Source organism: Nyctereutes procyonoides, unplaced genomic scaffold, assembly GCF_905146905.1.
Source record: "Nyctereutes procyonoides isolate TBG_1078 unplaced genomic scaffold, NYPRO_anot_genome, whole genome shotgun sequence".
Classification (NCBI taxonomy): Eukaryota; Metazoa; Chordata; class Mammalia; order Carnivora; family Canidae; genus Nyctereutes; species Nyctereutes procyonoides.
Window position 1 is genome coordinate 2,189,651 of NW_026575162.1, and position 27,333 is coordinate 2,216,983.

Genomic DNA, 27,333 nt, shown 5'->3' on the forward strand with positions numbered 1-27,333 from the left:
CTGAAATGGTTTTTTGTTAAGGTCACTTACAGTCTCTTGTCAAACTGAATAGTCATGCTTCTGAATCTTGTCTGACCTCTCAATATCATTTGACAATCAACTGGCTATTCCCTCTCTCTTGAAAAATTCTCTTACCTTGGCTTCTGTGACCTCCACTGTCCCCTAATTTTCTTCTAACAAAACTGGCAACTCCTTAAATTCTCAGTCTTCTTAAATCTCCACCTCCACCCAAGTTGTATTACCATGACTTACTCCTTAAGTCCTTTTTCTTCTCAATTTACATATTGTTCCCTAGATGATTGCAAATAAGTCTATTAGTAAGTATATGTTGAGGACTTCAAAACTTCTAACAGCAGGCCTTAATTCTTCTTCCAAGATCTAAATTCTTATGTCCAAACATTTGCCTGACATTCCCATTGAATACCTAAAGATTGTCTTCAGCTTAATATTGCCAAAATGTAATTCTTGTTTTCTTATCCTTCACCACTCCATCACAGCTACTTCTCCCATAGTTTTTACCAACTTACCATTTTCAGGTGCCAAAAACAGAGAATCCTTTCTAATTACTCTTGTTTATTCCTGCATCTACTTATCAACCTTACCGTCACTCCGAGCTATAACATACTCTGAAGTATATCATATTTTCCATTCCCACTACTCCTACAGTACTCTAAGACACCTTCATTCCTGATATGGACTGTTGGAATAGCCTTTTGCCCTATTTCCCTATTTCCATTCTTACCTATCCTCTACTTTCTCTATATTACAACCAAAACCAGCATAAAATTCAAAATCAAATCATTTTACTTAAATTTTTAAACACTCCGGTGGCCTCTCATTGCAAATAGAATATTCAGCTTGACCTACATAGTTATGTCTAACATTTAATCTCATGCCACATATGCTGACCTTTCTGGTCCACATGCATGCTGCACTCATTTGTATCATAACACCCTTGCTCTTGTTCCCTGGCCTGGACATTCTCTTCTCACAGATGAATACATGAGTGGTTCCTTCATATCATTCAGGTCTCAGCTTGAATGTCACCACTTTAGTAGAGGGATTTTCCTATTTTGTGTAAGAAAAAGTGTTCTCCCACACTTCGTATCCCTTTGCTGTGTTTTTTTTCTGCTACATCAGAGTTTGAAATTACCTGTTAACAATTTATTATCTCTTTCCTGGGTGGAATTTAAGATCCAAAAGGATAGATATGCTGTTTCTCCATTTCCTAGAACAGAACCTGGCACATAGTAGACACATATTTATAAATTTATCAACAAATAGAACACATTTTATATTTTTTAGTTTAATTCTTAGCAGTTACCATTTGTACTGAAATACTAAAATTGTAGTTAGGTTTTGAGGTTAGGTTTTTATTTTTTCACATTTTACAGGTAAGGAAACCAAGACTAAGGTCATTCCCAAAATCACATTAGTAGTAAGTACCAAAGCAGGATTCAGATAGGTTTATCTGACACCAAAGCCTAGACATTGCCCACTGTGTTCATATAGATGTCTTGCGTAAGAACATCACACAACTGTTTTCCAGTATAAGATCAATTCAGTTCACAGAGTATGTACACACAGAGTGTGGCTAACATCTGATTTAAAATCCTATTGTTTTATTGTGGTAATACTGACTCACTATGAAAGACACTTCCAGACAGCCACTTAGGATACATGAATTCTGATTCCAGCTCTACATTAATTATCTGTGGGGCTTTGGGGATGTCAATCACATAATCTGAGAATGGCTTTTCTATCAGCAGCATAAAAAGAATAAATCAAATGATCCATTGTCTAAGGTACCTCCTATCTCTAACATCTTACAGCTCTTAGCAGAGAAGAGTGGTCTGGAAAAGACCATAGAAATTTGTTGTAACTTATCTTGATATCTGATATATATCTTGAATATGAATTGCTTACATACTGATTTGCTCTTCTTGGAAATATACAGTTTCCTTGGTTTAACTACTCTTGAAATTTAGGAAGGTAATTAGAAGAATACAGAGACAGAATATAGGGTTGAATAATCTATATTGTTTTATTGTTACCTACTGTTGATTTTCCTAATATTATCAATAGAGGTCTTCACTGTATTTTCTTTTTGTTTGTAATGGTGTTTCAGTTGATTCTCTTGATTATTTCCAGGTATACACAAATAGGAATAGTTTCACCTCCTCATTTGCAATTTTGTACTGAGTCTTTTTCTTGCTTAATTGTGTTGGCTAAATATATCCAAAAAAAGATTAAATAATATTAGTATATGTGTTACTTTGACTTTAGTTGGAATGCTTTAAGCAAATGAAACTAGCTTTTGAGCTAAAAATTTAAAGAAAGTTTAACGTAAATATGTAAAGCATAATGTTGAACATAAACTGTAAGCTGTAGAAGATCCGTAATATGCCATTCATATAAAGTGTTAAAATATAAAAACATACCAGAGAATGATTAATATCCAATTTAGTGTATTGGTCCATCTGGTAGGAAGAAAAAGAAGGGGAAAGGGATGGTGAAGGAATACCTAAAGGGCTTCAGTAAGTCTTACAAGTTATGGTTATGATTACTGTTATGTTTGCAATATTTTATAACAAAATAATTTGATTTGCTGAAGAAACATAGAGGTATCTGCTGACCAGGTGTCTGGTGTAAAGAACATAAGCATGAGTTGAACACACTATACATTTCAAGTATATAAATTTCCTGATTGCAGGGATCAGTCAGCTCTGCTGTCCTCTCTACCCTCAACTTATTGCACATAGTAGGTATTCACTTAATAATTACTGAGTGAAAAACTAGAGGAAAGAAAGAAGGAAAGGAGGATTTTTTTTTAATTTATGATAGTCACACACACAGAGAGAGAGAGAGAGAGAGAGAGAGGCAGAGGCATAGGCAGAGGGAGAAGCAGGCTCCATGCACTGGGAGCCCGATGTGGGATTCGATCCCGGGTCTCCAGGATCGCGCCCTGGGCCAAAGGCAGGCGCTAAACCGCTGCGCCACCCAGGGATCCCCGAAAGGAGGATATTTTCATTAGTTGTCCTTATTTCTTATTTCTCATTATTTCATACACATCAATTTTTTAACTAAAGCTTAGTTTAAATAAGTCCTGTAGATTTGATGTATTTTGTATATTAGAAGCCTCAACTTTTCTAAAGAACAATGTTACCCAGTTTTCTATACAGCTTTTCAGAAATCAGCATATTATTACATACTTATTGTACTTCTTGTAGTGTATGTGAAACATGTAACACAAATTAATAATGGGGTTTACTACCTGTGTATTAGCAAAATAAAGTCCTGATTCAGGCTACCTACATTAATATGGAACAAAATGGTATCATAGTCTCAAATGTCTGCTTTGCTCAGTTAAAATCCTGATTTATCATTCTTTTTTAAATTGAATATATTGACAATACATTTCAATCTGTGGTGAATTACAGAGCATACACTTTATTTTCTATTTTAAAAGAAAATTGGAGGAGCACCTGGGTGGCTCAGTGGTTGAGCATCTGCCTTTGGCTCAGGTCATGATCCTGGGGTCCTTGGATCGAGTTCCGCATCCCCAGAGGGAGTCTGCTTCTGTCTCTGCCTCTCTCTCTGTGTCTCTCATGAATAAATAAATAAAATCTTTAAAAATATATAAATAAATAAAACTGGAAAAACACATTCTATTTTTTGTGATAAAATATATATACCAGTATTTTTAAAATAAGTAAAATAAAATCATTTTTTTAAAAAAAACTCATAATGCAATGAAGAACTATAAATTAAAATTTTCTGGGTAATTGCTGAACATCTGTATTGGGAAAATTAGCAAGTTTTAAGTGTTTAATATATTTTTGATTGAACAGTATGGTTCCCCCATAATGTGACTATGAGATCATTAACTTTTATTTTGTAATTTTTATATTTTTGAATTTATAACTTCATTTTTAACTATTGAGTTATATCAGTGTTTTATATTCAATTTAATAGTACACTAGGATTTCCTTTTGAGACCATTGAGTCTGAACTCCCAACATTCCCAAGAACCCACAGTCCTACCTGTTAGAAGCTTATGATTCTTCTTCTTCTAAGTAGAGGCTATTTTTTTTCTTAGAAAGTAAGCTTTTATATTAGTAGCTATTGAAGAGTTGAGAAAACCATGGATCTTAATAGTAAATCCTCTTTACATTAGTTTACTTGAAGACATAAGAACAAGAATACCAAGGTAATGCAGAACTGTATGTTGCTCAGAAACTGATCCTTGCAGTATTTTCCCACTTCCCCTTTTTGTCCTCAACTATTTCTATTTCCTCATGAAATTTAAGAAATAATACAACAAATCCTAAATATTGTCATAATGCTTGAAAAAATGAAAAACCAATTGGCATGTTTATCAAGATTTCTATGAATTATCTTCAGGGAGCAGAACTGTTGAACTGTTTTGGATTTAAGGTTGCTTTTCAATCAGTTCTTCAAGATAGACTTTTAGGACCTTTTTGTATAACTGAATAATTAGTGGTCAGTATTCAGTAAGGAAAAGTTGAGTTATTTTGGGAAGGTATGGGAAGATTTTAAAATGTACTGATCGTGAGCAATTCTAATTGTACTTTTGGTATATTGGAAAGAGGACTCTTTGGAGTCAGAGTTGCGTTTGAATCCTAGGTCATCATATTTTTGAGTGTGTGACCAAGAACAGTTCCTTAATGTTTCCAATCCTTAATTTTCTCAATGAAATGTGGGAATAATAATACTTACTCTTGCCTGGCATTTGTGAAGATTACATATAATGCATGTAAGTACTTGATATTTATAAGTACTCAAAAAGTCAAAAGTATTATTTGTTTCCTGTGCCATCTATATACTAGTGAATTTATTCATACAGTCAAGAAATACTCATTGAGAAGCCAAAGTATAATAGGAATAGCACTAGTTCCTGAGATACTGTGGTAAACAAGACAGAAAATCTACTATTTAGAAAGACAGGATATGTAAATAAGTAAATGATCATTTCATTGTGATAAATGTTATGGAGAACAATCTGAGTGCTGAAGGAATAGCTAGTTTCATGTATAAAGTTAGAGAACTCATTGACCAAGACCTGTATGACAAAAGTAAACTAAGCATAAGTCCACAAAATTAGTTGCAGAGGAAATAACCACCATTTGTTTAGAAACCATTAGCATGTTTCGAGCCAGCTAAACAAGTTGGAGAAGTATACAGATGAAGCTAGAAAGGTGAGAAGGGCCTTATGATATCGGACTTTATATGCCATGTCAGGAGTTTGGATTCTACTCTAAATACAGTGCTATAGGAGGATTTCATTCTAGGGTGGCCTTACAATCTCTTATAGAGATTTCTGTCTTTATGGAGAATAGTTTTTACAAGTATAAAGGGGAAGCAAGAAGTCTGATTAGGAAGCTATTGGTATAATCCAGGCAAGAAATATATCTTGGACTAAGATGGTAACAGTGGAGATGGAAAACACTAGACAAACTTTAGATACCCTTTGGTGATAGAGACAGCAGGAGTTGGCTTTGTATGTGAAATTATGGAATGACTCCAGAGTTTGGGTTTGAGTAATTGAGTAAACTGCAGACCAAGAGAAGTGTAAAGCTTTTGAAGGGGGTGGGAGGATTGACAGTAGTTGAGAAAGGAGAAACAAGAATTTGGCTTTAGGGGTGCATGGGTGGCTCAGTCAGCTAAGTGTCGGACTCTTGGTTTTGGCTCAGGTCATGATCTCAGTGTTGTGAGCCTGAGCCTTACATCGGGCTCCATGCTGGGTGAGCAGCCTGCTTGAGATTCTCCCCCTCCCCTCTCTCTCTTTCTCAAAAAAAAAAAAAAGAGAGAGATAAAGAAGATTTTGGCTTTGTACATGATATGTTGAGGTGCCTATTAAAACTTCATTGAAAACATCAAGTAGGTATACCCACCCAGTGGGTATGTGAGTTTAAAGTATGGAGTATATATCAATGCTGAAGATACAAATTGGAGAATCATCATAAAATAGGTGGAATTTGAGGCACTTCAGAGCCATCCCAAGATAAAGACAGCAATAAAACAAAGTTAAAAGATATGAGGAAAACTCAGAGAACTAGGAGAAGAATTTAAGAAAGATGCCAGTGTTGTATTGGTATGCTTTAACTGCAAGTAACAGAAAACTGAACTACTTTTAATATTTTATACCCTGCATTTCAGAATTGAGAAGATTTTGGTGGTTATAGGACTAATTAAGATATTCTGTCTTCTGGAATCATCAGTGTGTTTACTTTTGGCATTAGGCTTGTGGCTCAGTGATCACAAGATGGCTTTAGGAGCTCCAGGTATTATGTCCTCATATAATACATATAAAGGCAATTCAATGGAAGGGATCCTTGTCTGTGTGTGGGTTTTTTGTTGTTGTTTGTTTGTTTAGAGAGTAAGGAATACTTTCACAGAATTTCCCAGTAGGTTTCCTTACGTATTTCATCTAAAATCAGTTCATGTTTCCAGTGGGGTCTATCGTGATAGTCAAACACATTTTAAAGAAACTAATAAATTTAACCAGGTTATTTCTATGGAATTTACCTTGCAATGAGGATTCATTCCTGTGGCATGGACTATTTATTCAAGTAATTAATATTATATATATAATAAGGAATGATCATTTACCATATTTATACAATCCTCACAAATATAAAATATTGTCCATTGCAGTATGTCTGTATATATCTAGGTATATACATATGTAAAAGAAAAACAAAATTTAAATATTACTTAAGGGAGGTGAATTAAATACTTTTAGCTTTTCTTTCAATTCCAAGATTCAGTATTTCTAAAAATTGAAAAATTTATCTGTAAGATTATGATCTATTTTTTGAATGATATGCCTAAAAGTTTAAGTCAGTTCTACAAGAAATATACTTGTCTAACTTCTACACCAAATCATTATTCATGTTTTTATGTACTGGACCTATCCAAATCCCAAGATTATTTTCATTTCAATTGGACTACCACAATAAGATTGTTGCTTTACTCAGGGAGAAAAGCATTAGTTTACATTCATCTACAATTACAACATTGTGCAGACTATAAGGTAAAGTTGGGAAGAACTTCAGTAAAAATGATAATCAAAGGCCCTTATTGTCATTTTGAAAAATTATTTAATTATTGCCTTTCCTTAATTATTACTATTTTTGAATGATTATCTTTGAGAGTAATCATTCACTCATTTAACTTACTCTTTTATTTACTCTTGCTTTGAGTCTGGTAACACAAACAAAATTGCAAGATCAAAAAATTAAAAAGACATAGATGGAATAGGGTTCTATTTAATATCATAATGTTGGCAATTTAGCTAAGTACTGTTTTTTAAAAGGATCCCCACTACTTAACAGCATATTAGTAGGCCCTTGATGGTTAAACTCTGTCATAAAGTCAACCCTGGAAGGAAGCAGGGATAAAGCTTTTGAATGCCTTCTGTGGGCCAGTATCTGTGCTAGTCTCCTCACATTTTATTTGATTTAGTACCTTTAGTCATCAGTAACAGTTATTATCATTTTGTAGAGGAGGGAAAAAAGGTTCAGAAAGGGTAAGCAGTTTTTCTCAGAGTTGCATAGCTTCGGATAGCGTGTTTATCAAAGTTAGGATCTGAACCTGGGTTTGCTAGTCACTGACCAGGAAGCCCAAGTTGAATCTCCACCACCTAATTGCACAGAAGAAACATAAAAAATATTAAAGTACAATTAAAGTAACCCTCTGTGGAAAGTGTGTAATGCTACAGCAGAAAATGCTAGAAATGTCTACCTTTCCATGTCATTTGCTACTCTTTTCCTTTCTCTTACTGGACTTCATCTGATTTCACCTTCTCACTGTTCTCCTTACCTGGAATGCTATTCCTTCATTATTTAATTCTCCTCCTTCTCATCCTTCAGATCTCAGTGTATTTTTTATTTTCAGGAAGGTGGAGATCTTTCCAGGAATTTTCAGATTCTTCTATTAAAAGTTTGCTCGCACTCTACTTCTCTTTCATTGAACATATCGTAACTGCAATTATATAGTTACTCAACTGATCAGTTGTTCTAGTCACAGATAAAAAGCTCCATAAAGCAGGGACTATGTCTGTCTAATAGATCACAATTTTTGAGCACCTAGCACAATATTTGATACACAGTTCTAAATCAGAGAAGGATGCATAAATAGCTTATGTAACTCTCCAGGTATCTTTTTTCAAATAGAATATTTGAAAATATCATTGTATGAATTATTTTTTCTAATGTCACATAGCCTAGATTATGGAATACTGAGAAATATAGAATAATTAATTGGTCACAGAAAAACATTAAATAAATGAGTGCATTTTTAGGCAAGCTTTCTAAGTGATTCCGTACTTGCCAAGAGACAAACTTTTTTTAATGTATCATTGCATGATTTTATTTATGGTAACAGTTTAAAATATTTAATCTTTTTCTTAAAAAAGCAAAATAGTGGCAGAGCAGTAATCTACAAATTCAAGATGTGGAAATGTGGCTGTTATTTTTGACACTGATTATGAAATATCACCGTTAGAGAATTTTTGTGTGTAGAATTTTCTAAAGTAGTATTTTTAATTTTTCTTGAAGCAAAATCAGTTTTTTAATCCATGAAAAATTAATGTGCCATAGGAAATGTTTTACTTGGACATCTAATGAGCTATTAATTTCCAGTAAAACTGTGAAGATTAATAGGTTCACTCTGGGGAAAATAGTATTAAACTTGAAATAGAGATATTTAAGGCAACTTAATCTGTTCACTTGGGAGTTAAGTTTTTAAAATTCACTTTCTAAACATAATCTATTTCTGAAATATGTCCTTGAAGTTGAATTTATCTTAATACAAGAACTGTGTAAGTTACGTTGAGAAGTATTTGTTTTAAAGACTCACAATACTAATCTTTGGGCACAAGGGAAGGTTTATTATTTTGATGACATAGCCCAACTCTGTAGGATATTAATCATTAAAAAAAATGCTCTCTTATGTATTATCATGGTTCAGTTTTCTTCTCTTCACATTTATATGTCAGGTATACTTTCTTCATTGCATTGTAATTATGTGCATGCCTATCTACCAAACTGGAACATGGACTCCTCTGGAAAGGAAGACCTTTTATTCCTCTTTGTTGTTTCCAGTACCTTGCCTAGTGTCTTAACATATGGTCACTGTTCATTAAATTTTTGTGAGAGAATAAAAGGAAGGATTCTAGGAATAGAATTTACTTCTAGTTAAGATCATTTTCAAAAAAATGTTTAATGTGAGTCAATGGAGAAAGTATATTCCAGACCCTTCTAAAACATAAAATGAAGATTGTTTAATCAGTGCAATCAAGTCTGTTATTGGGTTACCAAAAATGAATAGATAGATCAATTGATTAATCATTAGGTTTTTACTTACTAATATTTTTACTTTGTTTTGACATTTGTACCATATTGTCAGTTTTAGATCAAATGATGTTTCTTTGGAGAAATTTATTTTGTTGAACAAGAGTACCTCTTTCCCTCTAGATAACAGACTTATTTTTGAAGGCCCCTATTAAATATTAATAACATGTCAGTATTAATAAGAACATCTGCTACCCAAAAAGACCTATGAAATAAAATAATAAAAAACATATCATATTTTAACCATATCACAGTTGAATATTGTTCTAATGGTTCTTAAACTGCATGAATCAGAAAAACATGACAATGAACTTCATGGGTGAAACACTATTCTGTACTATTGAATGATTGTACGATTTTATTAGCACTGTTTTTACTAAAAACACTACTTTATAGTGTAGTCTATAATGAGCTGGTCATATCATGGAAATGCCAAAACCTCTTTATGTATAACTGTGATTACCTTTGCATACTACTTTGGTGAAAAACTTTATAGTACTTAAACCAAAGTATACTTATTTCTGAATCATCCTAACAAAGATTTGTTTATTTGCTTATCTGTCTTTACTTTTTGTGTTGCGATAACTTTAGATTTTAAGAGTTGCAAAAATTGTATGGAGAGTATGTAGTATCCCGCTTCTCCTTATGTTAACATCTTGTATAAGCATAGGACTATTATCAAACCTAAACCTTTGTATTATAATACTTTTAAGTACACTATAGAATTTATTTGGGTTTTACTAGGTTTGCCACTAGTGAAACTTTTCTGATACAGAATCCTCTATTTAATTTTGTAATGGGTCTTCTAATGTGTGGCATTTACTTACTTTTTTAAAATCTTGGCACTTTTGAAGAGGATTATTCATTTGTTTTGTGGAATATCCTTCAATTTGGGTTTGTCTGGTATTTTCTCATGATTAGATCGAGGCTACCACAGCCTAGAGGTGATATCCCTTCTCCGTGCATCCTATGACAGAAAATACGATGTCAATATCTATTACTAGTGAGGTTAACCTAGCTCACTCAAGTTAGATTAGTGTTTGCAGGTTTCTCCACTGGAAAATTACTGTTTTTCTTTAATAATGTAGTTTTAAATCATTTGAGTTTGGAAGACAGTTTGGGGAGTTGTTTTAAATCACTAAATAACCTAGTGAAGAAATTGGCTTCATGTTTTTATCTATCCAGTGCTCAGTATTTTCATATATACAGTGGGGGATTAGGTAAAATCTTCTAAGAATCTTTCAGCTTTAATATTCTGTGGCTTAATCACTCTGAGGAGAACTGGAAACGAGTTAAGAGATGTCCCATACATATCATAGTTGTTTACATATTAGCCTCAAGTCCATCTTTGAATTTGATGTGGCTTTTGATATAAATACTTTTATTTCCTGCTTAACACGGGCATTATACATTGAAAACAACTTAAATTGAGAGTGTTTATAAATTCCTAACTGAAAATCTACTATCTAGACGTTTTATTACTTAGATATGAAGTTATTTATTAGTCTAAAAATTGTCAGTTTAAAACATCTACATTACCTAGCCTCAGAAACTGCAACATTAAAAGAATTTTAATTAGTGAAATACTGTCAGCTGATTTTTTTATCCTAATACAAACTGTAGTTTTCACTTTGATAAATTCCATTCAGTGATATCAAGTTTTATAAATAATAACAGATTATATAAATAATATAATTTTCATTAAGGGAGGTTTTGGTACTCTTTACTTTTTGAATGTCTTCTACCTACCTCTAAAGTAATAGTAAGGTTGTAACATTACCATTTATATAAATTGTTTCTTTGACAGTGATTTGGTACATTTGAGCTATAACCTTTCTTTAGAAAATGAAAACTCGGGATCCCTGGGTGGCGCAGCGGTTTGGCGCCTGCCTTTGGCCCAGGGCGCGATCCTGGAGACCCGGGATCGAGTCCCACGTCGGGCTCCCGGTGCATGGAGCCTGCTCTTCTCCCTCTGCCTGTGTCTCTGCCTCTCTCTCTCTCTCTGTGACTATCATAAATAAATAAAAAAAAAAAGATTAAAAAAAAAAAGAAAATGAAAACTCAGCAAAAGAAATATAAAGTATATTTTCCCTCTCCCTCTTTCTCTGTTTTCAATGAAATGGCTAGAGATTATAATTTTTCTAATGGCACAGAAGTTAGTTTTGGTAAAAATTAACCTTAGGATCTTACTAAGCAAAAACAAAATTCTTTTAAATTATAAAGTGTCTTTTTAATCTGTGTTGCATTAAACCCTCATTGTATTGTGAAGGATAAACAAAATGTTGTCATACCCAATAAAGTCACTTTTCTAGTGGCCAATTCCAGTATCATGGCTATTGCTTATGTTAATGAATAAATAAATATGCTACATATAAGTATTTTCCAGCTTTTATAATAAACTCAGTTATGGCTGAATAATTTCTGGTCATCGTAAACAATGCATGTATCTGAAAATTTTAATGAGCCAATCATTGATTTTTTTTTAATCCAACTTGGAAATCTCTTGACAACTATACTTTGGTGATCATATATCTTGAATATCTCAAACATTTTTAGGCATTATTTTTTATCTCATTTTAATTTGGTAGAATTTTTTAAACCCATGGGAACTTAAATCTGTATGTGTATATTTAGGCTAAAAAAAAACAGCATAAATTTAGAAATGTCTCTTTTCCTTGAGTATTTATGGGGAAAGTTATATGTACTGTCATTAGCACATTTGGGATTTTTGAAATGTTACATTTAGTGAATGGTAGATGATTTACATAAAAATATTTTCTAAAGAATGTCTTTAAATTTATCTTAGTATACAATAAACTTTAATATATATTGAACTTGTGAATGTACTACCTGGTAGGTAGAAAGATGGTAGAGTAGGAGGATCCTGAGCTCACCATGGATATACCAAGGAAACAACTACATATAATGCAACACACTATGAAAATAACCCGAAGGCTGGCAGAATAGACCTTCCATAGCTAAAGACTTTAAGAGCAGGCCACATTGAGAAGTGCTGGAGAGACAGAGACATGGTCAGAACCCAAAAACCAGCAGTGTGCAACCCACAAATGAGAGGGGTCTCACAGGCACAGAAGATTGAGGGGATCAAGCCTTATGTCAAGCACCCCCATTCCTGGGGACTTCCAGTGGGAAGACGAGCGCCCATAAGGTCTTGCTTTGATAATCAACAGGACTTAGCTCTAGGAGAGCTAGAGGGCTATAAGAAACTTGAGTCTTAATACTTAAAAGGTCAGCATGCTATATCACTGAGCTCAAGAACCAGCACAAAAGTAGCAGTTTGAAAAGCACCTGGGTTACATATGAAGCTTTATTGACTAGAGGCAGGGATCTGCAGAAGCTTTCTCCAGGAATAGAATGATTGGTGGGCACCATTTACTTACTTTCCATCAGCCTAGCTGGTCAGAGTCTTGTAGGGAGCCAGTTCTGATGTCTACCTTGCTAGTACCACTTGCCCCACCCTAGCATTCCCCTTGTGGATCTGCCCTAGCCAGCCTGGCAGGACTCCTCCAAAGTGTCTTCCACCCATCATACCCAGTAGGCAACCTCTTTTGGGACTCATCCTCCCTCAGAGCAACTGTTGCCCTGCTTCACCCGGCAGGCAGCCCTATTCTGGACCAGCACCCAAACAGAGCAACTCCTGCCCTGGGGGAGGGGAGGACATAGCCCTACTCAGCAGCACACTCGTAGTTGCTTAGCTGGTTCTCTCAGCCAGCTGTGTGGCAAAGCCATGCCCATCAGTGCACCCACACAGTCATAGCTGTTCATTGCAGAAAGACAGTGTAATGGCAAGCCATGCTCACCAATGTATCCACAGTGGCTTCATCCGGTCTCTCATCCAGCCATGGTCAGGGGAAGCCTTCCTTATCAGTGTGCCCACAGTAGTTGCAGCTGGTCATTGCTGCCTTGTCAGAAGGCAAGTCCCACCCACCAGCATACCCACTTGTGCCCCAATCACAATAGAAGGGCATATGCAGCCCACACAGGGGACACCCCTGGAGCACCTAGCTTTAGTAACCAGAAGGAACTATGCTACTAGGCATCTCAGGATGCCTCTGACACAAGAACACTACTTTCAAGACCTGGAGATGAGGCTGACCTACCTAATAAATAGAAATAAACTCAGAGAGTCTGACAAAATGAGAGAGATGAATATTTTCCAAATGAAAGAACAAGACAAAAATCCCAGAAAAGAACTAAAACAAATAGAGATAAGTAAACTGCCTGATAGAGATCAAAGTAATAGTTATAAAGACATTCACCAGACTTGGGAGAGAAGTAGATGAACTCTGTGAGAACTTCAACAAAGAGAAAGAAATTGTGTGTGTGTGTGTGTGTGTGTGTGTGTATTTTTTACAACAGAGCTGAAGAATACAATACTGAAATGAAAAATGTACTAGAGGGAATCAGTAGCTGATGAGTGGATACAGAATAAATAAGTAATCTGGAAGACAGTATAGTGGAAAGCAACTAAGCTTGAACAGCAAAAAGAAAAAAAAGAATTTTTTAAAAAAGAGGATAGGTAGGGCAGCCTGGATGGCTCAGCAGTTTAGCACCACCTTCAGCCCAGGGTGTGATCCTGGAGACTCAGGATTGAGTCCCACGTCAGGCTCCCTGCTTGGAGCCTGCTTCTCCCTCTGCCTGTGTCTCTCATGAATAAGTAAATAAAATCATTAAAAATAAATCAATAAATAAAAGAGGATAGGTTAAGTGATCTCTGGAAGAACATCAAGCATACTAACATCACAGGGATCTCAGAATGAGAAGAGAGAGATATGGGAGCAGAAAACTTAATTGAAGATATAACTGAAAACTTCCCTAGCCAGGAGAAGGAAGCAGACATCCAGATCCAAGAAGTGTATAAATCCCAAATAAGATGAACCCAAGGTGATTTACACCAAGACACATAATAATTAAAATGGCAAAAATTAAGAATAAAGAGAATCTTAAAGGGAAAAAGAGAAAACAGTTACATACAAGGTAAACTCCATTAGGGTATCAGCTGATTTTGCAGTAGTTACTTTGTAGGCCAGCAGGGAATAGCATGATTTATTTAAAGTTCTGAAAAGAAAAACCTACAACCAAGAAAACTCTACTCAGAATGGTTATTGTTTAGAATTAAAGGACAGATAAAGAGTTTACCAGACAGAAGTTAAAGGAGTTCATCAGCACTAAACCAGCCTTACAAGAAATGTCAAAGGGACTCCTTTAAGTGAAAAAGAAAAGGCCACAACTGGGAAAAAGATAATTAAGACAGGAAAATGTTTACTGGCAAAAGCAAACATAGTCAAGGTAGTACATCTATCACTTATAAAGCTAATATGAAGGTTAAAATACAAAAGTAGTAAAATCAATGATACCTAAATTAGTCAATGAATAAATGAAATAAAAAGACATAAAATGTAACATTGTATACATAAAACTTGGAGAAGGGAGTAAAAAGATAGTGCTTTTTAAGAAAGTGTTTAAACTTAAGTGACCATCAGCTTATTATAAAATGCTATATACATAGTTATATATGTACATACATATATGTATGAACCATGTATAAACCTCATAGTAACCACAAACCAAAAACCTATAACAGATACACAAAAAAAGTAAAAATAAAGGAATCCAAGCATAACAATAAATAAAATAATCAAATTACAAGGGAAGAGAGCAAGAGAAGAAGAACCACAAAAACAACCAGAAAACAGTTAACAAAATGGCAATAAGTACATACCTATTAGTTATTACTTTAAATGTAAATGAACTTAGGGCTTCAGTCAAAAGCCAGAGGGTGACTGAATACATTTAAAAAACCCTAAAGTCATCTATATACTAGCTACAGACTCCCTCCAGGCCTGAAAACACCTACAGATTGAAAGTGAAGGGATGGAGGGGTGCCTGGGTGGCTCAGTCAGTTAAGTTTCTGACTTCAGCTGAGGTCATGACCTCAGGGTCCTGGGATCAAGCCCCACATTGGGAACCCTGCTCAGTAGGAAGGCTGCTTCTCCCTCTCCCCCTCTGCCCTTACCCCTGCTCATGTTCTCTCCATTCTCTCTCTCTCAAATGAATAAATAAAACCTTTAAAAAAAAAAAGTGAAGGGATGGAATAAGAGCATGGAAGTGGGGAAAAAAAAGCTGAAGTAACAATATTTACATCAGACAAATAGACATTAAAACAAAGGCTGTAACTAGAGACAATAGTATTACAGAAGATAAAGAGATTAATCCAGCAAGAAGATATAATAATTGGAAATACCTATGTACTCACAAAGGAATACCTGAATATATAAAGCAAATATTAATAAGCATAAAGGGAGAATTTGACAGTTTTTGACAATTTTAATATTCCACTTACACCAATGGATAGATCATCCAGACAGAAAATCAGTAAGGAAACCATGGCTTTGAATGATAGATTAGACCAGTGGACTTAAATGATATATACAGAACATTCCATCCAAAAGAGGAATATACATTATTTTTAAGTGCATATGGGACATTCTCAAAGAGAGATCACGTTAGGCCACAAAACAAGTCTCACTAAATTCAAGATTTAAATCATATCAAACATCTTTTCCAACTACAACAGTCTAAATAAAATAATCAAGCCTAAGAAAAGAACTGGAAGAAACAAACATGTAGAGGCTAAGCAACATGCTGCTAAACAGTTAATGGGTCAATTAAGAAATCAAAGAGGAAATAAAAAATAACCTAGAGACAAATAACAAAGGAAACAATGGTTTAAAATATTTGGGGTGCAGTAAAAGCGGTTCTAAGAGGTACACTGAGTGATAGGGGCTTCCCTCAAGAAATGAAAAATTTCAAACAAAGTTAGTAAACCTAACTTTACACCATAAGGAACTAGAAAAAGAAGAACAAATAAGCCCAAATTTAGTAGAAGGAAGGAAATAAAAAGTTTAGAGCAGAAATAAATGAGAGACTGAAAACAGTATAAAAGATCAATGAAACTAAGGGCTGATTCTTTGAAAAGATAACAAAAATTGATAAACCTTTAGCCAGACTCATCAAGAAAAGAGAGGACTCAAATAAAACCAGAAACGAAAGAAAAGTACACTGCAACCAACTCCATAGAAATACAAAGGATTACAAAAGACTCCCATGAAAAATTATATGCCAATAAATTGGACAAACTAGAAGAAATGGATAAATCCTTGCAAACATAGTCTTTCAAGACTGGATCAGAAAGAAATAGAAAACCCGCACAGACTGATTACTAGTAATAGAATTGAATTGGTAATCCAAAAACTCCCAAAAAACAAAAGTGCAGGACCACATGGCTTTATAAGTGAATTCTACCAAGTATTTAAAGAATAATTACCCATTACTCTCAAATTATTCCAAAAATCAGAAGAGGAAGGAATGCTTTCAGATTCATTCTACGATGCCAGCATTATATTCATACTAAAATCAGACTAAGACACTACAAGAAAGAAAATCACAGACCAATATCCCTGATGGATATAGATACAAAAATACACTGAAAGGATCATTTACCACTATTAAATGGGATTCATTTCAGGGATGCAAGGATGGTTCAATCAACCAACATTCTATACGACATAACAAAATTAAGGATAAAAATCACATGATCATCTCAATAGATGCAGAAAAACTATCTGACAAAATTCAACATCCATTCATGTTAAAACTTCAACAAACTGGATATAAAGGGAACATATCTCAACATTATAAAGGCCATATATGACAGATCCACAGCTAATATAATACTCAATGGTGAAAAGCTGAAATATTTTCCTCTAAGATGAGGAATAAGACAAGGATGTCTACTCTTAGCACTTTTATTCAAGATTGTACTGGAAGTCCTAGCCACAGGTGTATGATGAGAAAAAATAAAATAAAAGGCATCCATTAAAAGGCACTCATATTTGCAGATGACCTGATATTATATGTAGAAAATCTTAAAGACTCCAGCAAAAAACTATTAGAACTAATAAATGAGTTTAGTAAAGTTGTAGAATATAAAATCAATATGCAGAAATCTATTGTTTTTTCATAAATTAATAACGAATTAACAGAAAGATTAAGAAAACAGTCCTATTTATAATTATGTTGAACACAGTAAAATACCTAGGAATAAATTCAACCAAGAAGGTGAAAGACCTGTATTTTGAAAACTAAAACATACTGATGAAAGAAATTGAAGATGATACAAATAAATAGAAAGATATATCATGGTCATCAGTTGGAAATTAATAATATTAAAATGTCCATCCTACCCAGAGCAACTTAGAGATTCGATCTGTATCAAAATAACAATAAGATTTTTCAAAGAATTAGAACAAATAATACTAAAATCTGTCTGCAACTTACAGATTCAATCTGTATCAAAATAACAATAAGATTTTTCAAAGAATTAGAACAAATAATACTAAAATCTGTATGAGACCACAAAAGGCTTAAAATAGCCAAAGCAATCTTGAGAAAGAACAAAGGTGGAGGTATCACAATCCCAGATTTAAAACTATACTACAAAGCTATACTAAAGCAGTATGGTATTGGCACAGAAACAAACACATAGATCAATGAAACCAAAGACAGCTAAAAAATAAACCCATGATTATATGGTCAGTCTTCAACAAAAGAAGAAACAATATGCAATGAGAAAGAGAGATGAATGATATTGAGGAGACTGGACACCTACGTGGAAAATAATGAAACTGGACCACTTTCTTACATTGTATACAAGAATAAACTCAAAATGGATTAAAGACCTAAATGTGAGACCTGAAACTATAAAAATTCTAAAAGAGAGCACAGGCAGTAATTTCTTTGACAGTAGCTCTAGGAACGTTTTTCTAGTATGTCTCCTAAGGCAGGGGTAATAAAGCAAAATTAAACTGTTGTGACTGCATCAAAATAAAAATATTCTGCAAAGCAAAGGAAACAACAAAGACAATCTACTGAATGGGAGAAGATATTTGCAAATGATAAGGGATATATATATTTCTCTCTCCCCTAAAACCCAATACTAAAAACTAAACAAAACAAAATACAGGTAAGAAATGAGCAGAGGACCTGAATAGACATTTTAACAAAGCAGATATACAGATAGCCAATAGATATATTAAAAGATGCTCAACATCACTGATCATCAGGGAAATGCACATCAAAACCACAAAGAGATACCACCTACTATCACAATGACAAGAAATAACAAGAGTCAGCAAGGATGTGGAGAAAAAGGAACCCTTGTACACTGTTGGTGGGAATATAAATTGGCGCAGCCACTATGGAAAACAGCATGGAGTTTCCTCCAAAAGTTAAAAATAGAGAAAACATACAGCACAGTAATTCTACTCCTGGGTATTTACCCAAAGAAAAGAACAATAGTAATTCAAAAAGATACAAATACCCCTATGTTTATTGCAGCATTGTTGACAATAGCCAAGATATTGAAGCAACCTACATGTCCATGGATAGCTGAATGGATAAAGAAGTTGTGGTAATATACACAATGGAATCTTACCCTACCATGAAAAAGGAATGAAGTTTTGTCCCTTGTAATAACATGGAGGGACCTAGAAGTTATTACACTAAGTCAAAGAAAGATAAATACCATAAGATTTTACTTTTTGTGGAAACTAAAAAAAACAAATGAACACACACAAACAAAACGGAAACAGACCCCTAAATAGAACAAACTGATAATTGCCAGAGGAGAGGGTGTGGAGGAATGGCAAAACAGGTTAAGGGGACAAAGAGGTACAGAGTTTCAGTTATAAAGTAAGTCATGAGGATGAAAAGTACAGAATAGGGAATGTAGTCAATATTTTAGTAATTTTATATGGTGACAAATGGTAGCTATACTTATTGTGGTGAGCACTGGATAATGAATATAATTGTCAAATCACTATGTTATACACCTAAAACTAATATACTGTGTCAACTATGCTTCAGCTAAAATAAGTAAATAAAAACAATGTACATGGAAAATATACATGGGAAAAAAACATGGAAAAATATATATAGCGTTTCTGCTATCCTCATTTAAATATATTTATGTTGGCTCATTATGGAATTTGGGGTGTTTTTGTTTTGCTTTTATTTTTTTCTGTAATCATTGATGACTACATACCAGTTTACCAACCTAAATTCTTTAAACAAAGTAATATCTTCTAAAGCAAAAATGGGGACACCTGGGTGGCTCAGTTGGTTGAGCACCAACTCTAGATTTCAGCTCCAGTTATGATCTCAAGGTCCTTGAATTGAGCCCCACATCAGGCTCCATGCTCAGTGGGGAGTCTGCCTTAGATTCTCTCTCTCTCTCTCTGCCCCCTCCCCCCGACTCATGTGCTCACACTCTCTCTCTCTCAATATAGATAAATGTCTTTATAAATAAAGCAAAAACGTTATAAATGAGGGTGAGTTATCAAGTTAGGGGCTTCTAATATAGAATCTAGCGTACGTTTCTATGCTTATTTCCCAAAATTAGACTTCTACTAGAGAAGGAGAATTTTTTTTTTCAAGGCCATAAACTCCACATATAGAGAATGGTGGTATTCTTAGCCCTAGAAGGTTTATATCTTAAACATATCTGAAGTATCCAAAAATTCACACTATGGAAGTTATGCTTTTTTCTCATGTTTATGGGAAGATATAAGGATATAAGCCCATAGAATTGGGTTTATGCTCATTAAGAGTCTACTATAGCTCACACTTAACATTGCCATTCATTTCCTTTCTTTTACCCTACCTATTTTGCCAAACTCTCACCTTCCACTACACTGATCTTCATTTCTTTTACTATAATTATACCCTCTCTAGATAGTTATGCCAGTCTTAGGGCCTTTCTTTCTAGAGAGAGTCCCAAATTATATGGGAAATCCAATGTTTTATTTTTGACTTCCCCATTTTCCATGCTTCCAAAAGCCACCACCAAGTAAAAAGTGGCTAGAGGAACTAACGACTTAGAAAAGCAAACCTACTCCACTAGGTCTGCTCCAAAATCACAAATTGGAGGTAAGTGCCTAACAAATGAAATAGAATTGTTCATATATTCTTATACATGAAATTAGATATTCGTGACCACCCTTTTATCTATCTTACTTGCTATTAAAATAAGGGATATGGTTTTGTAATGTTAAATAAAGGCAAATTTCCTTGATGATTTCTTGTTTGAATCACTAGAGAAAAAAAAGGTAGAAATTTACAAAATAACTCCACTCTGAATGACATAAGTGTTTGAGCTAGGTTTACTAAGAATCCCCAAGTTACTTTAATTTTATAATATAGCCTGCACTTTCTAATTAAATATGCAACTTCTGTCATAAGAAAAAAACCATCTTATGCTTTTTTACAATATATTTAATTAAGCATTTCTTGTAAGTTCATTTCAGTATCTATCATGGCCCACTAAAGTTGGAATTCAGTTGTAAAATGGTAGATTAATTGCCTTTTGTATTAAATGAAATAAGAATCTCAAATATGCAAAGTCAGGAAATTTAATTGTGGTCTTCAATTGCTTATTCAATGCATTGGAAAACTGAATGCAGAAGTACAGAAAAAAGAGCCAAAGGTTGTTAAATGTAGCACATCACACACATCTTGCACTTTACTTAATGATCCAAGTGTTTATTACTATGAAGTAAATGCACCATTTAAAGAATTATGGTGGAATTGTAAAACATTAAAATCTCTAATTAATTTTAGTCTGAGGCATGCAGCGTGCCCATTTTGCCTAAAACATTTTCATTATCATCAGTATTTTTCCAGTTATTAAGATAAATTTTTTCCTCATTGTGCAGCAGTGGCATATTTTCTGTATTAAAAGCACAATCTTAAATGCTGTTCAGAATTATATCTGGAATATGCTTTAATAAGTGAATAAAAGAAAGCAGTTTTGTCCACAGATTGGAACAGTATTTTTTGCTTTTTGACATTTATTCTATAGCTAACATAACAGGTTAGGTGTACATATTTTTTTCCAGAAGCTATATACATACATACATACATGCATATATACATACATAAATATATATATACACTAACATTTTTAAAAAGACCATTGTTAAAGCATACAGATAATTTTGACTATTGATTTGAATCTATAAGAGCTCTTCTCTAATTGGCCAAAGGAATATATTATATATATTTAAAATGTAAAGATTATATACAAAACTAAAGATACATTAAGTTGGGATGCCTGGGTGGCTCAGCAGTTGAGCATTACCTTTGGCTCAGCGCGTGATCCCAGGATCCGGGATGGAGTCCCACTTCAGGCTTCTCCCTCTGCCTATGTCTCTGCCTCTCTTTCTGTGTTGCTCATAAATGAATAAATAAAATCTTTTTAAAAAATACATTAAGTTAATGCTTGCTGCACCTTCTCGCTTCATCTTACTGTTGTACTACCATGTATCTTATCTGTCTGCTATGAATAGCAAATTCAGTTAAGTAAAAACAACTGAAACCATTCTCTTTGTAAACACTGACCTCCATTATACTTACTTCTGGAAATAGTTCAAATGGCCAGATTATAAAGGCATTTATTGAAAGAAAGCTTATGTTCTGTGTAAGAGTAATGCATACTCAGTAAGAAAACACATGAAAGCACAAAGGAATAAAAATTAAGAGCATCAACATTATTAACATTAGAGATACTTACAAAAGGAATTTTAAGTAGAACAATGGAAAGCAAACTCAAAAGCTGTATATTTTCAGTGTAGGCAGCTATAATGGATGGCTTAAAATTTTTTCCACAAAATCCCTGCATGTACATGATACTTATTTTGAATTTAGGAAAACCTTCATTAAGTTGCCCTTTTTATTTTGAAATAACTGTAGACTTAGAGAAAAACTGCAGAAATAGCACAAATAATTCCCATTTGTCCTGCATCCAGCTTGCTGTAGCTACCAGGTTCTATAACCAAAGTAGGTTACTAAAATCAGGAAATTAACATCAAGAAAATACTATTAGCTACCGCATAGACCATATTTAAATTTTGTCGGTTTTCCCACAAATATCCTTTTTATGGTCGAGGAGCCCACCACTGCCTTTAGTCATCATGTTCCTTTAGTTTTTTCCCATCTGTGATAGTTCAAGCTTTGTATTGTCTTTCATGACCTGGACAGTTTTGAAGCCTACTGTTCAATTATTTTATAGAGTTTTTATCTGATGTTTTCTCATGATTAGATTGAGGTTATACACTTTTAGGAAGGATACCACAGACCAGAGTTGTGTTCTTTTTTGTGCATCACAGCAAATGGTTAGTGTTAATATGTATAACTGATGATGTTAATCTTGATCACTTGGGTATGGTGGTATTTGACAGGTATCTGCTCTATAGAGGTACTCAAAGTCTTTAAAGATATAGAGAATCAGTGACTGGGTGGCTCAGTTGATTAAGTGTCTGCCTTCAGCTCAGGTCATGATCCCAGGGTTCTGGGGATCATGCTTCTCCCTCTGCCTGCTATTCCCTCTGCTTGTGCTCTGTGTCAAATAGAAAAATTAAAGAAAAAAAAGAATCAATGGGATAAGTTGTCTCTGTACTTTAAAAAAAATCATTTACAATTTGGTAAAAACAAAGTCATCTGTACACAGACTAATTTGAGTCAAAATATTACCTGAACAGTAGAAATCCCAGCTGCTAAAATAATTGCCCTTTATTTGGAGTTGGTTACCTCCTAAGAGAAAGGGAAAGCAGGATGGACAGGTTGGATTAATTGGCATCAATTCTTAGAACTCTTATGGGAACTAAGGCAATTTTGTAATAAGGAAAATTGACGGCACCTCTGTTCCAATTGATGTTGGAAGCCTGAATAGAATTTAACCAAAATCTTGCAAGTTTTATTCAGTGGTAAGATGGATTTAGTTTAGATAAGAATGGCAGTGTTTTTATGGATTTCTCTGTTAGAATAACTTTCTTTCAGTCTTGTGTTGCCACCTGGAGTATTAGACCATAATCACATGGTCTGTGTATGCCTAGAAATTACTGTTCTCCTTACAACAACAATGCTGTAGTGTAAAAACAAGAAGGCTAAAGAACCACCTTAGTTACTGTTGTTAACTTGTTACATGAGTGGGTATTCTTGAAATTCCACAGGTAACTAGTAGCTTTGCTGTGTTGTTACAAACAACATGTTTTCTGGAGTATGAATTAGCAAGCTTCAAAGTTAAGAGGTAAACCTGTCTACACTTTCCAGTGGCCCCAAAGGGTACATTTTCTTGCTCACTGCTCAGAACACTTCATGAAACAAATGTCAAAATTGTCAGGACTGTCACTAAGAAAATGATCCGTGTAGCAAGGGTCTTCTTTCACTGGGAAACAAACAGATGTCGTATCTCAGCAAAAAGTAACAAAAACCTGCCATTTATCAGATGAAATTTTTGCCTGCCCTTAATATCTAATAGTGAAGAAATACTTTGATAAAAAGCTTCCTTTCTTTGCAGTTTTATTCATTATGCAATCATTTGTCAATGATATTTGGTTTGCTGCCTGAGCTATTTTAATGATTTTATTAATCTTAATTGCTTATAAAGTTCTTATACAAATTGACCTGTAATGCTGGAAACACAAATCAGTACTTCCAAAAAAAAAAACAAAAACAAACAAAAAACAAAAACAAACAAACAAAGCAACCTCTAAAATCCTTTCTGGAGCTTTATTGTGTCTAATCCTAATGTTTTTATTTATAATAATAAAATCTGTTAAATCTGTTACTGTTATTTTGATGGTGTTCTACTATAGGAGTTACAGTGTGTTATACTCCAGCAGTTAGGGTTAAATGCCTTTTCCTCCCCTTCATAATCCTCTTCATCCAAATCACGATTATTCTTGTACAAAGGAAAAAAGAGGCTGGATCTTGTTATCTATGGAAATAGTCTAAAGGCATAAAAAGATAGGATATTATAAGACATGTCCTCAGCATAAAGAAAAATGTGGAACAGTTCTTCACCTGTCCTGAACAGGAGACAATGTTACAAGAGACATGCATTTATAAACTACAGTTGACCCTTGAATAATGCAGGGGGGCTTCAGGGTGCCAACAACATGCATGTGACTTTTCACTCACCCCAAATTTAACTAACATAGCCTACCATTGACCAGAAGCCTTAGTGATAACATAAAGAGTTGATTAATACATACTTTGTTAAGTAAGCTAGAAATATTGAGAAAATCAGAAGGAAGAGAAAATACATTTTCAGTACTGTATTTATTGAAAAAAGTCTATATAGTTCAAAACTGTGTTGTTCAAAGGTCAATTATTACAGAAACAATTCAACAAGAAGGCTGGCATAAGAATTTTAGTTAAATATGAAAGTGTATAGATACTTCCTAGTCCTCAGGGTTATTAGCCTTTACATTTCCATTTGACTTAGAGCATTATTGAAGGTTGCTAGGGAAAGCAAGATAACCAAGCTTATTAAACCAGTACATCATGTCAATGTGGGAACTTAGACTGCGCACATAAAAAAGGTTCCATTCCTGTCTTATAAATCAAAGGATATGAGCTTGATAGTGGCTATTTTTGGCTAATGTTGGTTCAAACATTTTTGCTTATTTTTTGTTTTCAGTACTGTTCTAGTAAGTCTATTGGTTAAGAAGAATGCTTTTCCAAGTTACATATTAGTTTAGGCAGACTTCTCTTTTATTCATTTTTTACTCCACTGTTACACATAATTCAGAAAACATTTATTGTATTCCAACTATACACTAAGTATGCCCTGTTGATGGTAAGAATATAAAAAAACAAAGCCCTGCCTTGAGGAATATATAACTAAATTCAGTGCTACCTAACAGAAAATGTCTTGCTCTTTACCTGCTGATTTAACTCTTCCTGTCAATGTCTCACTCAAAGAAGACAGTGTAAAGTACAGAGCAAGATTGGCTTTTTATTAGGATCTAAGCAAAATGTAATAATCTCTAGAAACTCATGTCCACGAGTGGAAGCTACCTGTTCAAGAGTGAGTCAAACATAATAATATCTCTGTTCAGTAAAGAGAAATTGGAAAAAAATTAAACATACAGTGCCTATTATGCTTAGAAAAATATATTACATTGCCAAAATGACATTCAAAACCCCATCTCTTGTATGCCACATATTTATAAATGGTTCCAGTTGGATAATAATATTGATAATTTCTCTACTTCTCTGGTGTTGACAAAGTCTAAATCACAGATGCTGGCGAGCTTCGAGAGAGTCCGTGTATAAAGGAAGCATTCTCCACCTTAATGTTTATAGGCAAGGATGTGGTTTTTCATGGGAAACGAATATATATGCCTTGATTTGCATTTACTTGATAATGTCAATTTACTAAAGCAGAGCTCAACAATTATTTACTTGAATTTGGTTTTATATGATTCGAGATAGAGGGTGATGTATTTGATGATACTGGTATTACTGTTGTCTAGAGATACTTAAGAAATTTCCCTTCATGCTTTAATTAATTCAATAGAAGAGACGGTGCTTTTTACCTTCAGTTAATAAAAATGAAAGATCTTGATAAATATTAGAAATATTAGGAAAACAAGACTGCTTTATACTTTGTATTGTTGAAGAAATATAGATGATGAAATGGGTTACAAATTGTAAGATGAAATATTTTTCCATATTCTTCATTATGCTTTGGAGGTCATCATTTAATATTGAACACAAGATACACTTCATTCCTATGGAGACTGATATTATGAAGTCACTTCATTTATTCACCATGTTTCAAAGGAATCTGCTGTGAATTATGAAGCCACCACTTAGAATCGAAACTGTAGGAGATTGTAAGCATTCGATAGCCTGACATGCCCATGTTTCCTATTTTAGAGCTGACTGATCTTCAGATAACATATGGTGGTACAAGTAATTGGAAAATTGGCAGACCTGTCAAGAAAGTATGCTAGATGAGACAAAAACACTATGCTGGAGCACATAAAGTATCTCAGAAGTTAAATTTATTTTTATCAAACAGTGAAGTAAAAATATACCTGATTCACCTCCTTCAAAAGGACACTTTTTGTGGGCAGGGGTTTTCAAAAGTAATTTTTTGATCATTAATTAAGTTGCCTTTAAAAACGTATAGCAAATTTTAGTGAATGTGTAGTATAAGAGAACATCCACTGTAAATATTTGAATGTTACATAATTTTACCATTTTGTTTCTAGCCTTTTTTCTAGGATTACCAGAATCACCATAGTTAATTCTTCAGAGAAACAGAATGAAAAATGTATTAAGTATAGCTGATAAAATGCCCTAAAGTTTATATGTTAATGTTTTCTAAAATTTATTTCACAGGAAGATGAAAACGAAGCTGAAAGAAAAAATATATCTCAGGAGCTCAGCATGGAACAGAAAAATCCAAAGAAATAAAGGATTTTCTGTAGTGTTTTGGAAAGTTTGCAACTTATGTAGTAGCAGATAAAATTTCTAATTGTAAAATGTTAAATTGTAAAATCTAATTTGCAAAATGTTCTCAATAAAGTCGTTGAAAATGAAATAGGAACTTGCATTTAGAATTTGTATGTTTTCTAAAGCATTTCTCTTATCTCTAACCTATCTGTAAGTATGAATACATCTGGATGACCTAAACAAATTTCTAACAGTCATTTTTCCCCTTAGTAATCTCTGTTGTCTTCTTCAAGCACTTTAACAGAATCCTAACTATTAGTTTAAGGAAAAACCAACATAGTTCAAACATGAACAGAGAACACTTGATGCGAAAACACTTAAGACCAAACAGTGCCCCACAAGATGAAATACCATTTTGTGATTTCATCAGCTTATGTATGACTTACTACTCTGGGATTGCAGGTCAAGGCTAAAAAGAAATAATTTAGCATTCTCTGCAGTAGGAGTACCATGACTTCTAATTCATAAAATACTAAGGACCTACTATTTACTGTGCCCTACACACTTATCCTGGACTTTTCAAGAACAGTTTTCCCATCTTTATTTCTTTGGCTTAGAAATGTTCTAG

The 27,333-nt window shown here is 33.9% G+C and overlaps 1 protein-coding gene across 1 annotated transcript in view; it reads left to right on the top strand.

Annotated features, from left to right (window-relative positions):
- Positions 1 to 26,853, top strand: part of PHF14 (PHD finger protein 14) — a 217,288-nt gene extending 190,435 nt beyond the window's left edge. The window contains exon 18 of the mRNA XM_055314889.1: positions 26,652 to 26,853. Within this exon, the coding sequence (XP_055170864.1) occupies positions 26,652 to 26,726 (75 nt within the window). The 3' untranslated portion in view covers positions 26,727 to 26,853. The remainder of the gene's footprint in view (positions 1 to 26,651) is intronic.
- Positions 26,854 to 27,333: the final 480 nt, after the last annotated feature.